The sequence below is a fragment of the Leptodactylus fuscus genome, chromosome 1, assembly GCF_031893055.1.
Source record: "Leptodactylus fuscus isolate aLepFus1 chromosome 1, aLepFus1.hap2, whole genome shotgun sequence".
Lineage (NCBI taxonomy): Eukaryota > Metazoa > Chordata > Amphibia > Anura > Leptodactylidae > Leptodactylus > Leptodactylus fuscus.
In genome coordinates this window covers 19,064,568-19,084,206 of record NC_134265.1, presented here as the reverse complement: position 1 = coordinate 19,084,206, position 19,639 = coordinate 19,064,568, and the positions used below count along the sequence as shown (strand labels likewise).

The 19,639-nt window shown below is 44.4% G+C and overlaps 1 protein-coding gene across 1 annotated transcript in view; it reads left to right on the top strand.

Annotated features, from left to right (window-relative positions):
* SPEF2 (sperm flagellar 2) overlaps window positions 1-18,687 on the top strand; it is a 78,075-nt gene extending 59,388 nt beyond the window's left edge. Inside the window, exons 27-38 of the mRNA XM_075266857.1 lie at window positions 2,739-2,922; window positions 4,746-4,896; window positions 7,168-7,299; window positions 10,923-11,061; window positions 11,309-11,538; window positions 11,734-11,840; window positions 13,580-13,762; window positions 13,864-13,956; window positions 15,642-15,812; window positions 15,977-16,174; window positions 17,845-17,967; window positions 18,604-18,687. Coding sequence (XP_075122958.1) covers window positions 2,739-2,922; window positions 4,746-4,896; window positions 7,168-7,299; window positions 10,923-11,061; window positions 11,309-11,538; window positions 11,734-11,840; window positions 13,580-13,762; window positions 13,864-13,956; window positions 15,642-15,812; window positions 15,977-16,174; window positions 17,845-17,967; window positions 18,604-18,687 — 1,795 coding nt within the window. The remainder of the gene's footprint in view (window positions 1-2,738; window positions 2,923-4,745; window positions 4,897-7,167; window positions 7,300-10,922; window positions 11,062-11,308; window positions 11,539-11,733; window positions 11,841-13,579; window positions 13,763-13,863; window positions 13,957-15,641; window positions 15,813-15,976; window positions 16,175-17,844; window positions 17,968-18,603) is intronic.
* The last annotated feature ends 952 nt before the right edge of the window (window positions 18,688-19,639 follow it).

The window sequence follows — 19,639 nt, the reverse complement described above, 5'->3', positions numbered from 1 at the left end:
AATCTTCATCCTACAGTTTGTATCGTGTGGGGTAAAGGGCAGAGCCGACCATATCACATCAGAATAAAGGGAACCTTCTGACATCTACTTCTCGCCCACTGTGGATAAGGAAAAATATCTTTGCACCGTGTTAGCCAGTGGATATGAAATATCAAAAAATTGAGTCTTCAGTAGCTGATACCTTTTTTAATGGCTAACTAAAGTGATGACAGATTGCAAGCTTTCGAAGCTGCTGAAGACTCTCAATTTTTTTATATCCCACTGTGGATAGGCATCTGATCTAGAATCAAAGGGGCTGTCCAGGATCTGAACATTTTTGATACTGATGACCTATCAGCGGGATAGGTCACCAGTATCGCTCTGGGCCTGAACCCTATACTGATCAGCTTATGCAGCCATCTGAAGCCATAGGATGAAGATATCCGCTAAGCATACAGCCAGAAGGATCCCTGCTCATACTCAAGTGAATGGGTGCGGGGCTGCAGTTCTAGGTGCCTGGGATTGCAGCAATTTGAATAGGAGCATGGCGATTTTTGGCTACTTACTTAATCTGTGGCTTCCGGCAGCCACATCAGCTGATCGGTGCATGGTTAGAGGGTCGGACTCTGACCAATCTGATACTGATAACCGATCTTGTATCAAAAATGCTCAGATACTGGACAACCCATTTAAGATCTGAACATCATGCCCAGAAGGTCCTCGGATATACCCGCTGAAAACCCATAGCTACGAAAATCAATGCCATGTCTCCAGAAGTGTCCAACATTATCAGCGGCAACCTCCCCAAAATTCTAACCCCAGCAGAGGACATGAATGAGACAAAAGGACACTGGCATAACCCTAAGGGCTTCAGTGGTTGGAGCTGTGACCAGGCCCAGAAGCCAGAGCGGCCCAATGGTCACCCCCAACACACTAGGGCTGGATAAACATCTTTCACCTCCTTTCTGATCTTCTTTGATGGCTGTTAGTCTGTGTATTATAAATGTATTCCCCCTGCCCTCTGGTTCACTGGAGTAAGAAGTCTTATACACAGACTTCCACTGTCAGAAAGGAGGAAATTAACTCTTTAATGATAATATAGCAGTTGGTCAGCAGCATTATAGTCAAGGAGGGATTCCGTCAGAGAGGCTGTGGTACAAAAAGAGGCACATGAGGGGTGCTGACAGGGGATTGGGAATGATGTGACACTTGTGTGGACAGACGTTGTGAACAAGTCTTCATGATGGTCTTGGCCAAATGGAGAAGGAAAGGGAAATGCTGCAAAAATGTACGGATGGGACCTGGCATGAAGATGGCCTACGCTGAGCCGTTGCACCAGGGTCCGTGAGTCTTTAGTTACACCCCTGTCAGAGGGTCACAGGAGGTGTCAGTCTTGGCTTAGAGTAAATGTGAGGTGTCATAAATTGTATTGTTTCTGGTTAGGCTGCAAATACATGTAGTGGATTCAGCTAACTTTGTAACTTTAGCCATTACAGTGTCGCCCCCCTCTCTTGCCCGTGACTGTGGTATTGCACTTCCTCGTCATGATCTTGTCTTCTTTTTCCCTTGATTCTCAGTTGCTCTTCTGACCTCTGCACATGTCACAGGTTGGTGTCCCACAGTCAGAGATGAGCCTGATATCTGATGTGGAAAAACCCCGCTGTGAAGTGTGTAAAGATAAAAATATTCTTAGAAGTCTTCTGACTACTTTTATACAGAATCTGCATCTTTAAGTTCTTCATCTTTTGACAAGTCACTCAATTACTTCTAGTGAACAAAAACCTTTCACACATTGCACGAAACTAGCAGAGAGACTTGTGCGGCTGATGTGTCTGATCTAGACAATGCTCTGCGAGCTCAACAGCCTGGACTCTACACCAATACATTGTAACAAACTAGCAGAGAGATTTGTGCAGCTGCTGCTGATGTATCCAGTCTAGACAATGCTCTGTGAGCTCAACAGCCTGGACTCTACACCGATACATTGTAACAAACTAGCAGAGAAATTTGTGTAGCTGCTGCTGAAGTATCCAGTCTAGACAATGATCTGTGAGCAAAACAGCCTGAACTACACACTGATACATTGTATCCAGTCTAGACAATGCTCTGTGAGCTCAACAGCCTGAACTACACACTGATACATTGTATCCAGTCTAGACAATGCTCTGTGAGCTCAACAGCCTGAACTACACACTGATACATTGTATCCAGTCTAGACAATGCTCTGTGAGCTCAACAGCCTGAACTACACACTGATACATTGTATCCAGTCTAGACAATGCTCTGTGAGCTAAACAGCCTGGACTACACACTGATACATTGTAACAACCTAGCAGAGAGACTTGTGCAGCTCTGCTGATGTGTCCCATCCAGACAATGCTCTGTGAGCTCAACAGGCAGTGATGTTAGACCACCACTGATCTGCTATTGAAGACCTATACTAAGTATAACCCCCATGATGTAATAGCATGTCATTGAAATGTGTGCCTTACTGCTCTGTGATGTAATATTACACCATGACATCACATCCGTACCAAATTGTACTATACAATTTAATCCATTGGCTAACCTTCACGGTAAACGCCATTTTAAAAAAAAATTCCCAGAAGTAATGATTTTTTTGCCATCTCATACGAAATATGGGATAAAAACTGATCGTATATAACCCAAAATGCTACCAATAAAAAGCACAGCTTGTCCCGCAAAAAATAAGCCCTCAACCATAGAAAGTCACCTTGTCATTATTCTGTCTCCTGAAGGATCCCACTAGTCCCCAGAAGACCCCAGACCCCAGAGGGGAACTCTGCGAAACAGAAAACTAAACCCACCGCTGTGAAAGGAAAGGAGGACCACAATGTGGAGGCCACAGGACAGCTCTCCGAGGTCGATCAGAAGCTCATTCATGACACCTGGCAGACAGCGCTGTCAGCCATAGTTAATTTGGTAAGCGGGAAGGGTTAATCACATGGGATAATATTGTATCTTCCAATGCAAATTTTGGGCCAATCTCTGTTTCGTGGACCATATAATATTGGTATAGCATAAGTTCTGGAGCAGGGTTGAGATGGGACTCAGGATTATCGTCGATCCTGACCAGTTAACCCATTAGCAGCTACACTCAATGCTGTCCACGGCGCCTAAGGGAGAAAGTTCCTTCTGTAAGCCTACCAGTCCCATAGCAGCCGGGGGCCTAACCATGACCCCAGGTCTGTCCTCTACAAGAACCGATTGTTTTAGGTCTTGGTGAACAGAATTGCCATTGTATACTCCTACTATAGTTAGGGCTACGCGATATACTTACACAAGTTTAGTAAATTTTACTCAATACGTTTATAACGAAGGGGAGCTTGAAAAATGGAGAAAGAAGCATTTTTCTTATACAAAGTTTCTTATACTCACTAGTGCTATTCATTTGTAAAAGATTATATTATAATTGGAGGCATACTTTATGTTTGCACTGTCTATCATATAGGTTAGGTAAAAGAAATAAGAAAGCAGTCTGATAATTGGAGAAAGAAGCATTTTTCTTATACAAAGTTTCTTATACTCACTAGGGCTATCCCTTTATAAAAGATTATATTATAATTGGAGGCATACTTTGTTTGCACTGTCTATTATATAGGTTAGGTAAAAGAAAAGAAAGCAGTGTGATAAATAGAGAAAGAAGCATTTTTCTTATACAAAGTTTCTTATACTCACTAGTGCTATCCCTTTATAAAAGATTATATTATAATTGGAGGCAAACTTTATGTTTGCACTGTCTATCATATAGGTTAGGTAAAAGAAAGAAGAAAGCAGTCTAATAAATGGAGAAAGAAGCATTTTTCCTATACAAAGTTTCTTATACTCACTAGTGCTATTCATTTGTGAAAGATTATATTATAATTGGAGGCATGCTTTATGTTTATGCTGTCTATTAGATAAGTTAGGTAAAAGAAAGAAGAAGCAGTCTGATAAATGGAGAAAGAAGCATTTTCTTATAGGGTTTTTTTTTTTATAATAGCTTGTACTATTTATTTATAAAAAGTTGTATTACACTTAGATACACTTTGTTTACACTGTCTAACTATTGGACAAGTTTAGTAAATTTACCACAGTATGTTTATAGGAAAGAGGAAAGCAACCTGAAAAATGGAGAAAGAAGTATTTTTTTTCTTATACTGAACTTATACTATTCATCGACGAAAAGATATAACTGGAGGTACACTTTAGGCTTAGACTGTCTATTGGACAAGTTTAGCACATTTTCCCCAGCATGTTTATACGGAAGAAGCAGTCTGATAAATGGAGAAAGAAGCATTTTCTTTTAGGGATTTTTTTAATAGTAGCTTGCACTATTTATGAAAAGTTGTATCACAATTAGGTACAGGATATACTTTGTTTACACTGTCTAACTATTGGACATGTTTAGTAAAATAAGCACAGTATGTTTATAGGAAAGAGAAAGCAACCTGAAAAATGGAGAAAGAAGTATTTTTTTTCATATACTGAACCTATACTAACTGGAGGTACACTTTATGCTTAGACTGTCTATTGGATAAGTTTAGCACATTCTTCCAAGCATGTTTATATGGAAGCAGGAGTCTGATAAATGGAGAAAGGAGCATTTTTCTTTTACAAAGTTTTTTAAATTCTCTTGTACTATCCATTTATGAAAAATTATATTATAATTGGAGTTACACTATCTAAGTATTACACAAGATCAGTAAATCTGCCCCTTGTGTTGTGTCTCTGTTTTATTCCACCTCTGATATTCTGCCCCCCAGGTAACTATTGAAAAACAAGCACTGGAGGTGGAGGAAGAGAAGGATCGCCAAATGATAGAACTAAAGGAAAAGGAAAGAGTTAAAACCTCTCAGACTGCTTCTCGGGGCAGCCAAAAAGGGGCAAAAAAGAAATCTGCTATCAGGAAAAAGGGTAAGTGGAGCGTATTGCAGGATGAGGAGGATATGTCAGTACTAGGATTATGGGATGTATTGGGCTGGATGGAGACCATCACTACTGATGTATATTGTGGTGGACCTCATCCAGGTGACCCCCATACAGCTTCTTTTTTTTGAGTGTCCATAGCTCGGCTGATCACATGGGGGCGTTATTTCCTGCACGTCTGGCTCTGTTATGGGGCACTAGTACTGAACTATGGGAACACTACTGTCAGATATTGCTGGCAACATCTTGTCACATACTGCATTTAGTTTTAAGGATAACAATGTTTTTGTGATCATATATCTACAACCTTCACACTATGGAGAACTGCTGCACACAGCTTCAGCTCAAGTAATGGGACATGTCTAGCCCAGGAGATGAGAAGGCTAGCTGTGTATTCTTCTGCCTCTGTTATGAAGATATTGTTATGGGGGCACTGTGAACTTCATTGTGATGGGGACACTACAGCTGGTGTTATGGCCACACTATTGCTAACATTGTTATGGAGACACTATAGCTCAGATTCTTATGGAGGCACTATGACATTGTTATGGGGGCACTATAGCTTGTATTGTTATGGGGGAATTATGGCTTGTATTGTTATGGGTGCGCATCATAATACCATCCATAGTGCCCCCATCATAATAACAGTCATAGTGCCGCCATCATAATACCATCCATAGTGCCCCCATAACAATACCAGCCATAGTGACCCCATAACAACCAGCCATAGTGCCCCCATAATACTACCATCCATAGCGCCCCATCATAATACCATCCATAGTGCCCCCATAATAATACCATCCATAGCGCCCCCATCATAATACCATCCATTGTGCCCCCATAACAATACCCTCCATAGTGCCCCCATAATAATACCATCCATAGTGCCCCCATAACAATACCAACCATAGTGCCCCCATAACAATACCATCCATAGTGCCCCCATAACAATACCAACCATAGTGCCCCCATAATAATACCATCCATTGTGCCCCCATAACAATACCCTCCATAGTGCCCCCATAATAATACCATTGATAGTGCCCCCATAATAATACCATCCATAGTGCCCCCCATCATAATACCATCCATAGTGCCCCCATAATAATACCATCCATAGCACCCCCATCATAATACCATCCATAGTGCCCCCATAATAATACCATCCATTGTGCCCCCATAACAATACCAGCCATGACTGGTATTATGATGGGGGCACTATAACTGGTATTGTGATGGGGGCACTATGGCTGGTATTGTTATGCATTATGGCTGGCATTGTTATGGGGATCTTATGGCTTATGGGATACTCTTGTTATCGGTAGAGATGAGCGAGTACTGTTCGTAACAGCCGATCCGAACAGCACGCTCGCATATGAATGGACGTAGCCGGCACACGGGGGGTTAAGCGGCCGGCCGCCGTCAAAGCGGAAGTACCAGGTGCATCCATTCATTTCTATGGAGCGTGCTGTTCGGATTGGCTGATCCGAACAGTACTCGCTCATCTCTAGTTATCGGGGCACTATGACTGGTATTGTTATGCGACAGTATGGCTGATATTGTTATGGGGGCACAATGGATGGTATTGTTATGGGGGCACTATGGCTGGTATTGTTATGGGGGCACAATGGATGGTATTATTATGGGGGCACTATGGATGGTATTATGATGGGGGTGCTATGGATGGTATTATGGGGGCACTATGGATGGTATTATGATGGGGGCACTATGGATGGTATTATTATGGGGGCACTATCAATGGTATTATTATGGGGGCACTATGGAGGGTATTGTTATGGGGCACTATGGCTGGTATTGTTATGGGGGCACAATGGATGGTATTATTATGGGGCACTATGGAGGGTATTGTTATGGGGGCACAATGGATGGTATTATGATGGGGGCGCTATGGATGGTATTATTATGGGGGCACTATGGATGGTATTATGATGGGGGCGCTATGGATGGTAGTATTATGGGGGCACTATGGCTGGTTGTTATGGGGTCACTATGGCTGGTATTGTTATGGGGGCACTATGGATGGTATTATGATGGCGGCACTATGACTGTTATTATGATGGGGGCACTATGGATGGTATTGTTATGGGGGCACTATGGATGGTATTATGATGGCAGCACTATGACTGTTATTATGATGGGGGCACTATGGAGGGTATTGTTATGGGGGTTCTATGGCTTTACCTGGTTTGAACGGAATATAATCTCCAGTGCAGGTGTTACATGTGTTTTTTATTTCAGAGGGTAAGTCACCCGGCCCGGCCGCCTCGTCACCTCCACCCACGGCCCCCGAGGACAGCTCAGAGCTGCAGAAGAAACAGGAAAGTAAACTGAAGATGAAGCAGGAATATCTGAGCGCTCTGGAGTGTGAAGGTCGGTGCTGGGGACAAGTCATGACCGTGCTAATGTAGTGATGTAGCAGAGCTGTACGTGTCAGACCTGGCAGTGATATCACAGTGTGTTACCTGATAACCTCCATATCCTAATGTATCTCCCCTGCCCATTACTGGGGTCCTTCTGCGGGTGAGAGTATGAGGGCAGCCACCGAAATGCCTGGGGTGCCATGCTGACCATTTCCTTAGGCAGAGCACTGATGAAGTGAGAAACCGTTCACACCTGCACAGTCCTCTGTGTATATCAGTGCAGCACGTTACGGTCGGCCCGAGCAGAGCCCATATTATCATCACAGCAGCAGCAAATATACCTTTAATACCCCAGTAGTACCAACCAAATACCACTGTGTAGCCGATGTAATATGATGCCCCCCTCAGTCACCTCTACACAGTGTGATGCCTTCTTACTGCCCCCAAACAGTATGGTGCCCCCTTACTGCTAAGTGCTTCCAATTCAGTATAATGCCCTACACACAATATGACCCCCCCCTTCTGGTTCCCCATATAGTATGATGCTCCCTGAGATCCTCCCATAATGTATGATGCCCCTTAGTGCCTACCCACACAGTATAATCCCACCATAAAGCTCCCAATTCAGTATGATACCGTCAGTATGATGCTCAGTTAGTGCCACCAAACAGTATAATGCCCCCATAGTGCTTCCAGTTCAGTATAATGCCCAATTAGTCCCATACAATATGATACCATTTTAGTTCCCCCTATATAGTATTATACCACCCTTATGTCTACTATACATTATGATTCTCCCTTAGTGCCCCCCACACAGTATAATGGACCCATTAGTGGTCCCCATTCAGTATATTACTCATTAGTGTCCTCATACAATACGATGCCCTTCACTGCACCCTATATCGTATGATTCCTGTCATTTCTTCCCATACAATATGATGCCCCCTTAATGTCTACTATACAGTATGATTCTCCCTTAGTGCCGCTCAGACAGTATAATGACCCCATAGTGGTCCCCATTCAGTATATGGCTCACTTAGTGCCCCCACATAATATAATGCTCCCTGCACATTTTGACGCCCCCTTAGTGCCCACACAGTTCAGTGTAATACCCATTAGTTCCCTACACACAATATAATGCCCTCGTAGTGACTCCCGCATACAGTATAATGCCCCCATAGTGACTCCCACATACAGTATAATGCCCTCGTAGTGACTCCCATACACACAGTATATTACCCCCATAGTGACTCCTACACACAGTATATTACCCCCATAGTGACTCCCATACACACAGCGTATTACCCCCATAGTGACTCCCATACACACAGTATATTACCCCCATAGTGACTCCTAAACACACAGTATATTACCCCCATAGTGACTCCCATACACACAGTATATTACCCCCATAGTGACTCCTACACACAGTATATTACCCCCATAGTGACTCCCACATACAGTATATTACCCCCATAGTGACTCCCATACACACAGTATATTACCCCCATAGTGACTCCTACACACAGTATATTACCCCCATAGTGACTCCCATACACACAGCGTATTACCCCCATAGTGACTCCCATACACACAGTATATTACCCCCATAGTGACTCCTAAACACACAGTATATTACCCCCATAGTGACTCCTACACACAGTATATTACCCCCATAGTGACTCCCATACACACAGTATATTACCCCCATAGTGACTCCCATACACACAGCATATTACCCCCATAGTGACTCCTACACACAGTATATTACCCCCATAGTGACTCCTACATACAGTATATTACCCCATAGTGACTCCCATACACACAGTATATTACCCCCATAGTGACTCCCATACACAGTATATTACCCCCATAATGACTCCCACATACAGTATATTACCCCCATAGTGACTCCCACATACAGTATATTACCCCCATAGTGACTCCCATACACACAGTATATTACCCCCATAGTGACTCCTACACACAGTATATTACCCCCATAGTGACTCCCATACACACAGTATATTACCCCCATAGTGACTCCCATACACAGTATATTACCCCCATAGTGACTCCCACATACAGTATATTACCCCCATAGTGACTCCTACACACAGTATATTACCCCCATAGTGACTCCTACACACAGTATATTACCCCCATAGTGACTCCTACACACAGTATATTACCCCCATAGTGACTCCCATACACACAGTATATTACCCCCATAGTGACTCCCACATACAGTATATTACCCCCATAGTGACTCCCATACACACAGTATATTACCCCCATAGTGACTCCCACATACAGTATATTACCCCCATAGTGACTCCCATACACACAGTATATTACCCCCATAGTGACTCCCATACACAGTATATTACTCCCATAGTGACTCCTACACACAGTATATTACCCCCATAGTGACTCCCATACACACAGTATATTACCCCCATAGTGACTCCCACATACAGTATATTACCCCCATAGTGACTCCCATACACACAGTATATTACCCCCATAGTGACTCCCACATACAGTATATTACCCCCATAGTGACTCCCATACACACAGTATATTACCCCATAGTGACTCCTACACACAGTATATTACCCCCATAGTGACTCCTACACACAGTATATTACCCCCATAGTGACTCCCACATACAGTATATTACCCCCATAGTGACTCCCACATACAGTATATTACCCCCATAGTGACTCCTACACACAGTATATTACCTCCATAGTGACTCCCATACACACAGTATATTACCCCCATAGTGACTCCTACACACAGTATATTACCCCCATAGTGACTCCCACATACAGTATATTACCCCCATAGTGACTCCCACATACAGTATATTACCCCCATAGTGACTCCTACGAACAGTATATTACCCCCATAGTGACTCCTACACACAGTATATTACCCCCATAATGACTCCCACATACAGTATATTACCCCCATAGTGACTCCTACACACAGTATATTACCCCCATAGTGACTCCCATACACACAGTATATTACCCCCATAGTGACTCCCACATACAGTATATTACCCCCATAGTGACTCCTACGAACAGTATATTACCCCCATAGTGACTCCTACACACAGTATATTACCCCCATAGTGACTCCCGTACACACAGTATATTACCCCCATAGTGGCTCCCATACACACAGTATATTACCCCCATAGTGACTCCCATACACACAGCATATTACCCCCATAGTGACTCCCATACACACAGTATATTACCCCCATAGTGACTCCCATATACAGTATATTACCCCATAGTGACTCCCATACACACAGTATATTACCCCCATAGTGACTCCCATACACAGTATATTACCCCCATAGTGACTCCCACATACAGTATATTACCCCCATAGTGACTCCCATACACACAGTATATTACCCCCATAGTGACTCCTACACACAGTATATTACCCCCATAATGACTCCCATACACACCTGGCCCTATTCCTATACAGCCATTTTGCCCTAACCCCATCTGTTCTGTATAGCAGAAAGCATCTCAGCAGCGCCCCCTATGTCTTATATGGTATATACTATTAGTGCCTTTTACTGAGTATTTTTTAACCTTCTCTGTTCAGAGGCCTCGGTGACCTCCAGACTGGAACTGATAAAAGTGAAGGCCCTAGACATGTGCCAGGAGTTGGTGACAAGGTCGGAGCAGGCGTATAAAGACATGGACATGTGGCTGGGGGCGCGATTTCTAGCCGAGATGTCAAGGTACAGCAATCAGCGGGGCAGGTTTATGGTGTTATAGTGGTGGGTACTGGGGCGTAATGCTCGGGGTTGGGGATAGTCCAGCAGCTTTACTGGTGACGTGGACTACGGAGTAGTCACCTACTAAATGCACAGCTTGTTGCGAGGCGACAATTAAAGTATAGAGTATAACATAAAGGTGAATGCTATATATATATCCCCCTCCATACAGTCCTGTATACCACTCACCGCGATCCCTCTGTATCCACAGTATCGGCAAGCTGGTTCAGATTGCTCATCACTGCGTCGAAACCAACACCAAGATCCAGTATGAGCTGGTGCTGGAGCAGACCGATTTCTACATAAATTCAGATATAAAAGTGATCCCCGATCCCGCACCCCAGCCGAGACCCCCAGTGGTGGAGACCTCTGTCGGGCCGAGCCTCACCATATCGCAACTGCGCCGACTACACAAGCAATTTTTGCAGGTGGCTCCTAATGGTGAGTTATATATCCAGGTCAATGTGCAGCCATGTTACTAGATGTTATAGCCCTCTACAAAGAGGACTGAGCTCTGCTACCTCTCCTGTGTCGTCTATGGGGGGCGCTGTCTCCTATCACACACTTATCACAAGATGTGTGGTTTTCTATTTGTAGGGCACATTCTCTATATTACATTGTATTTACTTCCTCTAGGGCTGATGACCAGTAAGTTGTTCTCGGATATTTTGTTGGATCTGACATCGGTGACTCTCGGGGACGATGCGCTCCCAGACGTCTGGATGCATCTGTCATTATCTGAGGTGAGGAGACATTTCTGGACCATTTCCGCGTTCCTTGGAATAGCCGGGGACAAATGAACAGGGCCGGTGTTATGTAAGATGGTGCCCATGGATTGCCCAAATACCGCAAGAATCTAGCTAACACCGCCCAGTGTAGTTACATGTGTATCGCTGAACTCTATGCTGCGTCTAAAGGCTTGTGCAAATTATCCTTAAAGGGGATGTCCACCGTTATGTTTTTAGGTCCATTATTCTTGCATGGACATATAGTTAATGACAACATTCACCACTAGGGGGGAGCTAAGGAACTTGTGGTATACTGTATTATTATTGAACTCTACCTTGAGCTCCCTCTACTGGTGGCTCCTGATTCTCAGAATTGGATCATGCACTGTATCAGCCCAGAATATTAGACTGTGTTATAGGGTGGACAGTCACTTTAAAGAGGGTTTCCAAAACTTACACATTGATGACCGATGCTTAGGAGAGGTCATCAGTAGGGTTGAGCTGATCTTGACTTTTCAGGATCGATTTTAAAATCCGATTTCCGATCATTTTTCATTCGAACCCGATCTCGATCCCAATTCCGATCCCAATGCAAGTCAATGGGATTTTTTTTATTAATTGGAGATCGGATTTTAAAAGCAATCCTATTCACTATACAGCATGGAATCTAACAATTAAACGCTTTAATTGTTACAATCCACGCTTTGTAGTGAATCACTAAGTAGCCAGAGGATTTTTTTTTCATCCTCTGGCTACTTAGTCCCCCCTGGTGTCCACTTACCTGCAGAGATGGCTGCTACGGTGCCCAGTGTTCTTCTTCGCCTTGCTGCCGCTCCACGCTGCTCTTCTTTGCCTCGCTGCCCCCTGCCTCCCAGGTTAGGAGAGTGTGGGCGGGTACTGGGAGGGGAGAAGTCACATCTCCCCGCCCTGTACCCGCCCACACTCTCCTAAGCCAAAAGCCCCGCCTTCCTAGCTCTTTAAACACTAACCTGAGAGGCGGGGCAGTGAGGCAAAGAAGACTGCAGCGTGGAGTAGCAGCGAGAAGAACACCGGAACAGCCATCTTAAGCAGGTAAGTAGCTACGAGACATGTTAGTTTAGTCTCCCTTTAGAATGAATGGAGGCAGCCGGCGCGCAGGGGGTTAAGGCTGTGTGCCGGCTGCTTCCATTCATTCCTATGGAACTGCAGCGGAGCCTTCACACTGAGTATACACTATATACTCAGTGTGAAGGCTAAGGGGAAATAGTAGGGAAATAATCCTCGATCTTGATCCCACCTAAATAGATTGTGTTCAGAATTCCGATCGCGATCGTGAAATTTTCTCAATCACCGATCGGAATCCGATCTTTTCCGAACACGATCGCTCAACCCTAGGCATCAGTATGTGATTGGTGGAGATCTGACACCCGAGACACCTGCCGATCAGCTGTTTGAAGAGACTGCAGTGCCCGCAAGCACTGTGGACGCCTCCCGATGACATCACATTCATCAGTCACATGGTACAACAGCAGCTCAGTCCCATTCAAGACACTATACAGTACATCACTGTGCTTGGTAGAAACCACAGCATTCATTTAAATGCTGCAACCTCTTCAATCGTCTGATCTGTGGTGGTCCCATTAGTCGGACCCCCGCTGAACACATACCCTAAAGATAGCTCAGTCCCAAAAAAACCCTTAAAGCAATTTCCCAATGTAATTTGAAAGGTGCGCAATACACTCCACCATGTCGATGCTAATCCACTTGCGTTACAGATCCAGGCGATCACCTCCGCCCTATCAGACGGCTCGGATTCCGTAAACTGGCGAAAGTTCTTATTATCGGCTTCTTTTCCCTGGCCGTACCCGTCTCTGCTGCAGCTCCTGCAGACCCTACAAGGATTCAAGGCTGTAGACGACACGGGATGTGGCACTGTCTATGAAGAGCAATACCGTCAGGTGACTGATACAATATATAACAGCGTCCCTTTAATGTATAGGTGTAGCCGAGCTGAGTTTGTCATTAGACTCTGCGGTTTTCTTTGTCTTCTCTCCATTAGGTGGAGCTATGGTTTACAGGAAAAACTGAAGAAACTGAACCTGAAGACCCAACAGAATGTCTGCCTTTTAATAGACTGGAGCATCTTATAAGGGTATATACCGTATACACCAGTGACCGTATATTGTAAGGACCACTAGTTGTGAATTTCATGGGAATTATCTACTTAAAGGGCTAGTCCAAGACCCAAAAGTAATGGATACTGATGACCTATCCACAGCATAGTGATGGGGTCTGACACCAGGAACCTGCACTGATCAGCTGATATGGGCACCATAAGTTATATACAAAGTATATGGGTGGAAGTGAATGAGAGCAGAGCTGCAGTTTCGGGCATTACAACTACAGTGTACAGAGCAAGAAGCTGTATACAGTGTACGGAGATGTACACTGTAGTCGGGGCACTAGTTTGCTGCAACTCTACTCCCATTCACATCAATAGCATGAATGGGAGTAGACCTTATACCTTGTATATGGCTTTCAGCAGCCAAACCAGCTGATCAGTGTGGGGTACGGGTGTCAGGCCCCCATCGATCAGGTACTGGTGACCTATCCTGTGGTCTCAGAAAACATCTTTAAATAAGGGGAATAAAAAGACAGCCAGAAAATTAGTGGTAATAACCATGGCAGCCATTATTGTGGTGTTATCCTCCTAGGGAGACTGAGAAATAAAATCTCACGTGACTGTAAATTAGTGACCTGATATGTCGTATGTGATCTGCCGTCAGTGGAGGACAGTACAGGCCTAATACTTGTGACAGCTGAAGGTATGCTACATTTGTATCCACAATGCTCTGTGAGCTAAACTCCTCAGCAGCAGGTTCACTAGAAGTCTGGAATCCAGGCTGTTGAGCTCACAGAGCATTGTCTAGACTGGATCCATCAGCAGCAGCTGCTCAGATCTCTCTGCTAGTTTGTTACAATGTATCAGTGTGGAGTCCAGGCTGTTGAGCTCACAGAGCATTGTCTAGACGGGATACAATGTATCAGTGTGGAGTCCAGGCTGTTGAGCTCACAGAGCATTGTCTAGATGGGATACAGTGTATCAGTGTGGAGTCCAGGCTGTTGAGCTCACAGAGCATTGTCTAGACGGGATACAATGTATCAGTGTGGAGTCCAGACTGTTGAGCTCACAGAGCATTGTCTAGACTGGATCCATCAGCAGCAGCTGCTCAGATCTCTCTGCTAGTTGGTTACAATGTATCAGTGTGGAGTCCAGGCTGTTGAGCTCACAGAGCATTGTCTAGACGGGATACAATGTATCAGTGTGGAGTCCAGGCTGTTGAGCTCACAGAGCATTGTCTAGATGGGATACAGTGTATCAGTGTGGAGTCCAGGCTGTTGAGCTCACAGAGCATTGTCTAGACGGGATACAATGTATCAGTGTGGAGTCCAGGCTGTTGAGGTCACAGAGCATTATCTAGATGGGATACAGTGTATCAGTGTGGAGTCCAGGCTGTTGAGCTCACAGAGCATTGTCTAGACGGGATACAATGTATCAGTGTATAGTCCAGGCTTTTGAGCTCACAGAGCATTGTCTAGATTGGATACATCAGCAACTGCTGTGAAAACCTCTCTGCTAGTTTGTTACAATGTTGTTTAACTCGAAATGAATCCGAGCCAACCAAACTCTAAACAAATATTGGGAGGTTCACCCATCTCTAGTTTCAGGTCTCACATCATATAAGGCAAATGGTTACCCTAAAATAGAGAACTGAATTTCCAGAAGTGTCCGTAATGCGGTGATGAGACATTGTTCTTTCTTCTTGATTCTTTTAGTTCTTCTTTGAGCTGTTTGCAGACAGCGCGCAGGCTCCTTGTCTGGACTACACCGATATGTTGCTTTATTTTGCTTCTCACCTGGACCCCATGGAAGGATTCTACAGAGCATTAAGCGTCACCATCGGTAGACCGGTCCTGAGGCCTGCCAATGATAATCTGCTTGTAAAGGTACCAAATATGGCCGAGGATTGTCCCCCAAAATTCCCATATAAATCCCGGAATAGGCTACCACAGTTAAAGTTCCCATTCCTTTTGTAGCCATTCTTTTAGTATTCAAGGGACTATAGTATACAGTGTATGGAGCTCCCCCTTCTCATACAGATATTTCTCAGTCTCTTCCAGCCATGGACGCCATAGACGAGAATAAGGAGAGGATCATAAGGAATGAGGAGGAGGACATCGCCCCAAACACGGACCAGTCCACTATCTCACTGCAGGATGTTCTGCGAGTCTTCCAACATGGCGCAGGAGATGATGGAGACACTCATAGGTTTCACCAGCTGGGAAGGGAAGCAAATAATTATCACAAGGTGAGATTCTTCTAGAAAGTTCTGTTGCGGGGTACCCCAATATCCCCCCATGTCAGGGGAAGTGCCTGTCCCTGGTCTTAGGGTCATAATTTGTGTCCAGGGTCTGATGGATATCGATCCATTTATGGACACAGCTGTGGGTAAGTATAAGAAAGACACAGAGCAGTGATGGAGAACCTTTCAGAGACCGAGTGCCCAAACTGCATCCCAAAACACACTAATTTATCACAAAGTGGCAACATGGCAATTTAACCTTAATACTGTGCAGATCCACAATTATGGACCCGCAATATATGGTCGCTTAAATGGGGCGTTTCTGAGCTTTGAAGTATACAAACAACTTTGTACTGCATTTGGTATAATTTTGAACAATTAATGTTCTCTATTTACATCACACAGATCTGTTTTACAGGACTCTGCAATGTTATTGTGACCTGTAATAATATCACATGTCTGCTATAAAACAGATACTGTGTGATATAGATAGTAAAGGGTCCCCACACAGTACAATCTGCTTCATAGTAGCCCGCACACAGTCCTGTCTGCTCCACAGTGGCCTCCACACAGTACAATGTGCTCCACAGTGGCCTCCACACAGTACAATCTGCTCCACAGTGGCCTCCACACAGTACAATCTGCTCCACAGTGACCACCACACAGTATAATCTGCTGCACAGTGGTCCCCACACAGTATAATCTGCTCTTCAGTGGCACCCACACAGTATAATCTGCTCCATAGTGACCACCACACAGTATAATCTGCTGCACAGTGGTCCCCACACAGTATAATCTGCTCTTCAGTGGCACCCACACAGTATAATCTGCTCCATAGTGACCACCACACAGTATAATCTGCTGCACAGTGGTCCCCACACAGTATAATCTGCTCTTCAGTGGCACCCACACAGTATAATCTGCTCCACAGTGGCGCTCACACAGTATAATCTGCTCCACAGTGACCCCCACAAAGTATATTCTGCTCCACAGTGGTCCCCACACAGTATAATCTGCTCCTCAGTGGCGCCCACACAGTATAATCTGCTCCACAGTAGCCCGCACACAGTACAATTTGCTCCACAGTGGCACCCACACAGTATAATCTGCTCCACAGTGGTCCCCACACAGTATAATCTGCTCCACAGTGGCGCCCACACAGTATAATCTGCTCCACAGTAGCCCGCACACAGTACAATTTGCTCCACAATGGCCCCCACACATTATAATCTGCTTCACAATGGCCCCCACACAGTACAATTTGCTCCACAGTGGTCCCTCCGCATTATAATCTGTTCCACAGATGAGTTCCCGCAGACAGGGCTCAGAGTGCCACTCCGGCACCTGCGCCATAGGTTTGCCATCTCGGTCCTATACCCTGTTCAGACGAGGTGGATTTATGCAGTTTTTGGCATAGACCCTGCACTGAAAATAACCCAGTGGGGCCTTTACAAAGCTCCATTCACACATGGCATAAAAGTCAGTGCAGGTTTTAGCCCGTGCTGGAGATTTTTAGATTTGTTGCAACATTTCCACCTTTTGCAGTATTCAACATACATATTGAGAAACAGATTTGTAGATTTCCACCCAATTCTGCAGCAGAAATTTTGTGTAATATTTTGATATGTTTTTTTGGGGTTTTTTGCATAAATTTTAGCATTTCCTTTCTTTTTCAGATAATCAAGAACATTTTCAATGAGATGAGCCCAGATCCTTTGGGGTGCGTGCCCCTTTCTGCTCTCCTGAGACACCCCATTTTTCATGAGCTTGTTGGAGATTGTCAGCTTTATAAATTCTCGGTGAGTAATTTACTTCCTCTGCTTGTTCCCTAAAGGGGTCCTATAACCCTTACTTGTGAGAAGGGACCCTTGATGATAGGTAGATCATAACATTTCCCCCTGCTGGGACTTCCCAGTGATCAGCTCTAATGTGAAGAGAAGCCTATCAGCAAGTGATCAGTTGCCCTGCAGTGCCCCCACAGGGAAAATGAAGTATTACACAGTGTCCATTCACATCGCTTGACTGTCTATGTAATGCAGGATAGGTCGAATCCACCAGAGGGGAAGAAGCTCCTACTCGTTGTAGCGGGGGCAGGGCTAGAACCGGTGATGTGGACGTAGTAATAACATTCTTTTTTAAATTTTTATTTTATTGATTGTTTATTTACAGAACAGAGAAATACCTTGAAGGGTTCTACAGCATTAGAAAGACATGGATGTTCTCTCAGCCTGTCCATGGCTTCTGTCTGGTACTGCAACTTGATGCATAGCAATGAAATCGTCTGAGCTGCAATACCACGCACAACCTGTGGACAGATGTGGCGCTGTTTTTACAATAAAGCAGCCATGTTTTATAATCTGTGGCCACTCCTTTAACTAGCATGTGCAATTGGTTTTTAATGTAGTAATGCTAAGGAACATTTTGGATTATTGCAGGACATCCAGGACATACTGGAGAAGAACAAAGCCATACAGGCGAATGAAGCAGACAGCGTGACGACCGGCTCTACTGTCTCATAACTATATATATAATGTATATGTATATTCCTGTGGCCTCATCTCTACAGAAATGTCATCACCCTCAGTATTCTATACTTTTCTGCTTTTTGAATGCTTGGGGACATAGAAACTTCTTCCCTATATTAACGTAGAAACTGTAGAGATAATAAAGCGGCCTGTTATATATATCTCTAAGCCTAAGTACGATGGTTTTTCACCCACCTTTCCATACCTCTCCTCTTCTCCCTGCTCATTTGCTCCATTCTACATTAGTCTTCCATAGACTTCCATAGTCTCCCATAGACTTCAATCATCCCCCATAGACTTCCATGGTACCCCATAGACTTTCATAATACTCCTATAGACTTCCATAGTCCTCTCTATGGACTTCCATAGTCCCCCATAGACTTTAATAGTCTCCCATAGACTTCCGTAATCCCCCCATAGATGTCCATAGTTCCCTTATAGACTTTCATAGTCTCCCAGACTTCCATAGTCCCCCATAGACTTCTATCATTCCCCCATAGACTTCCATAGTTCTTCATAGACTTTCATAGTCCCCTCATAGATTTCCATAGTCCCACGTAGCCCCTATAGACTTCCATAGTCCTCTCGTAGACTTCCATAGTCACCCCATAGCCTTCAATAGTCCCCCATAAACTTCCATAGTAGCCCATAGACCTTCTTAGTCCCCTATAGACTTCCATAGGCCCCCCCCCATAGATTTCCTTAGTCCCCCTATAGACTTCCATAGTTCCCCCATAGACTTCAGTAGTCCCCCATAGACTTCTGTAGTCCCCCGTAGACCTCCATATTTCTCCATATAAATGCTTTGGTTCTTCACTGCAACAAATCAGTACCAATATAAGAAAGAATAATGCCCACCAAAGGTGTAAATCAATTCTCTAACAAAAAAACCTAAAGTAGTAATAAAATAAACCAGGTGAAACAGAGAGAAGGGAGTGGATATAAA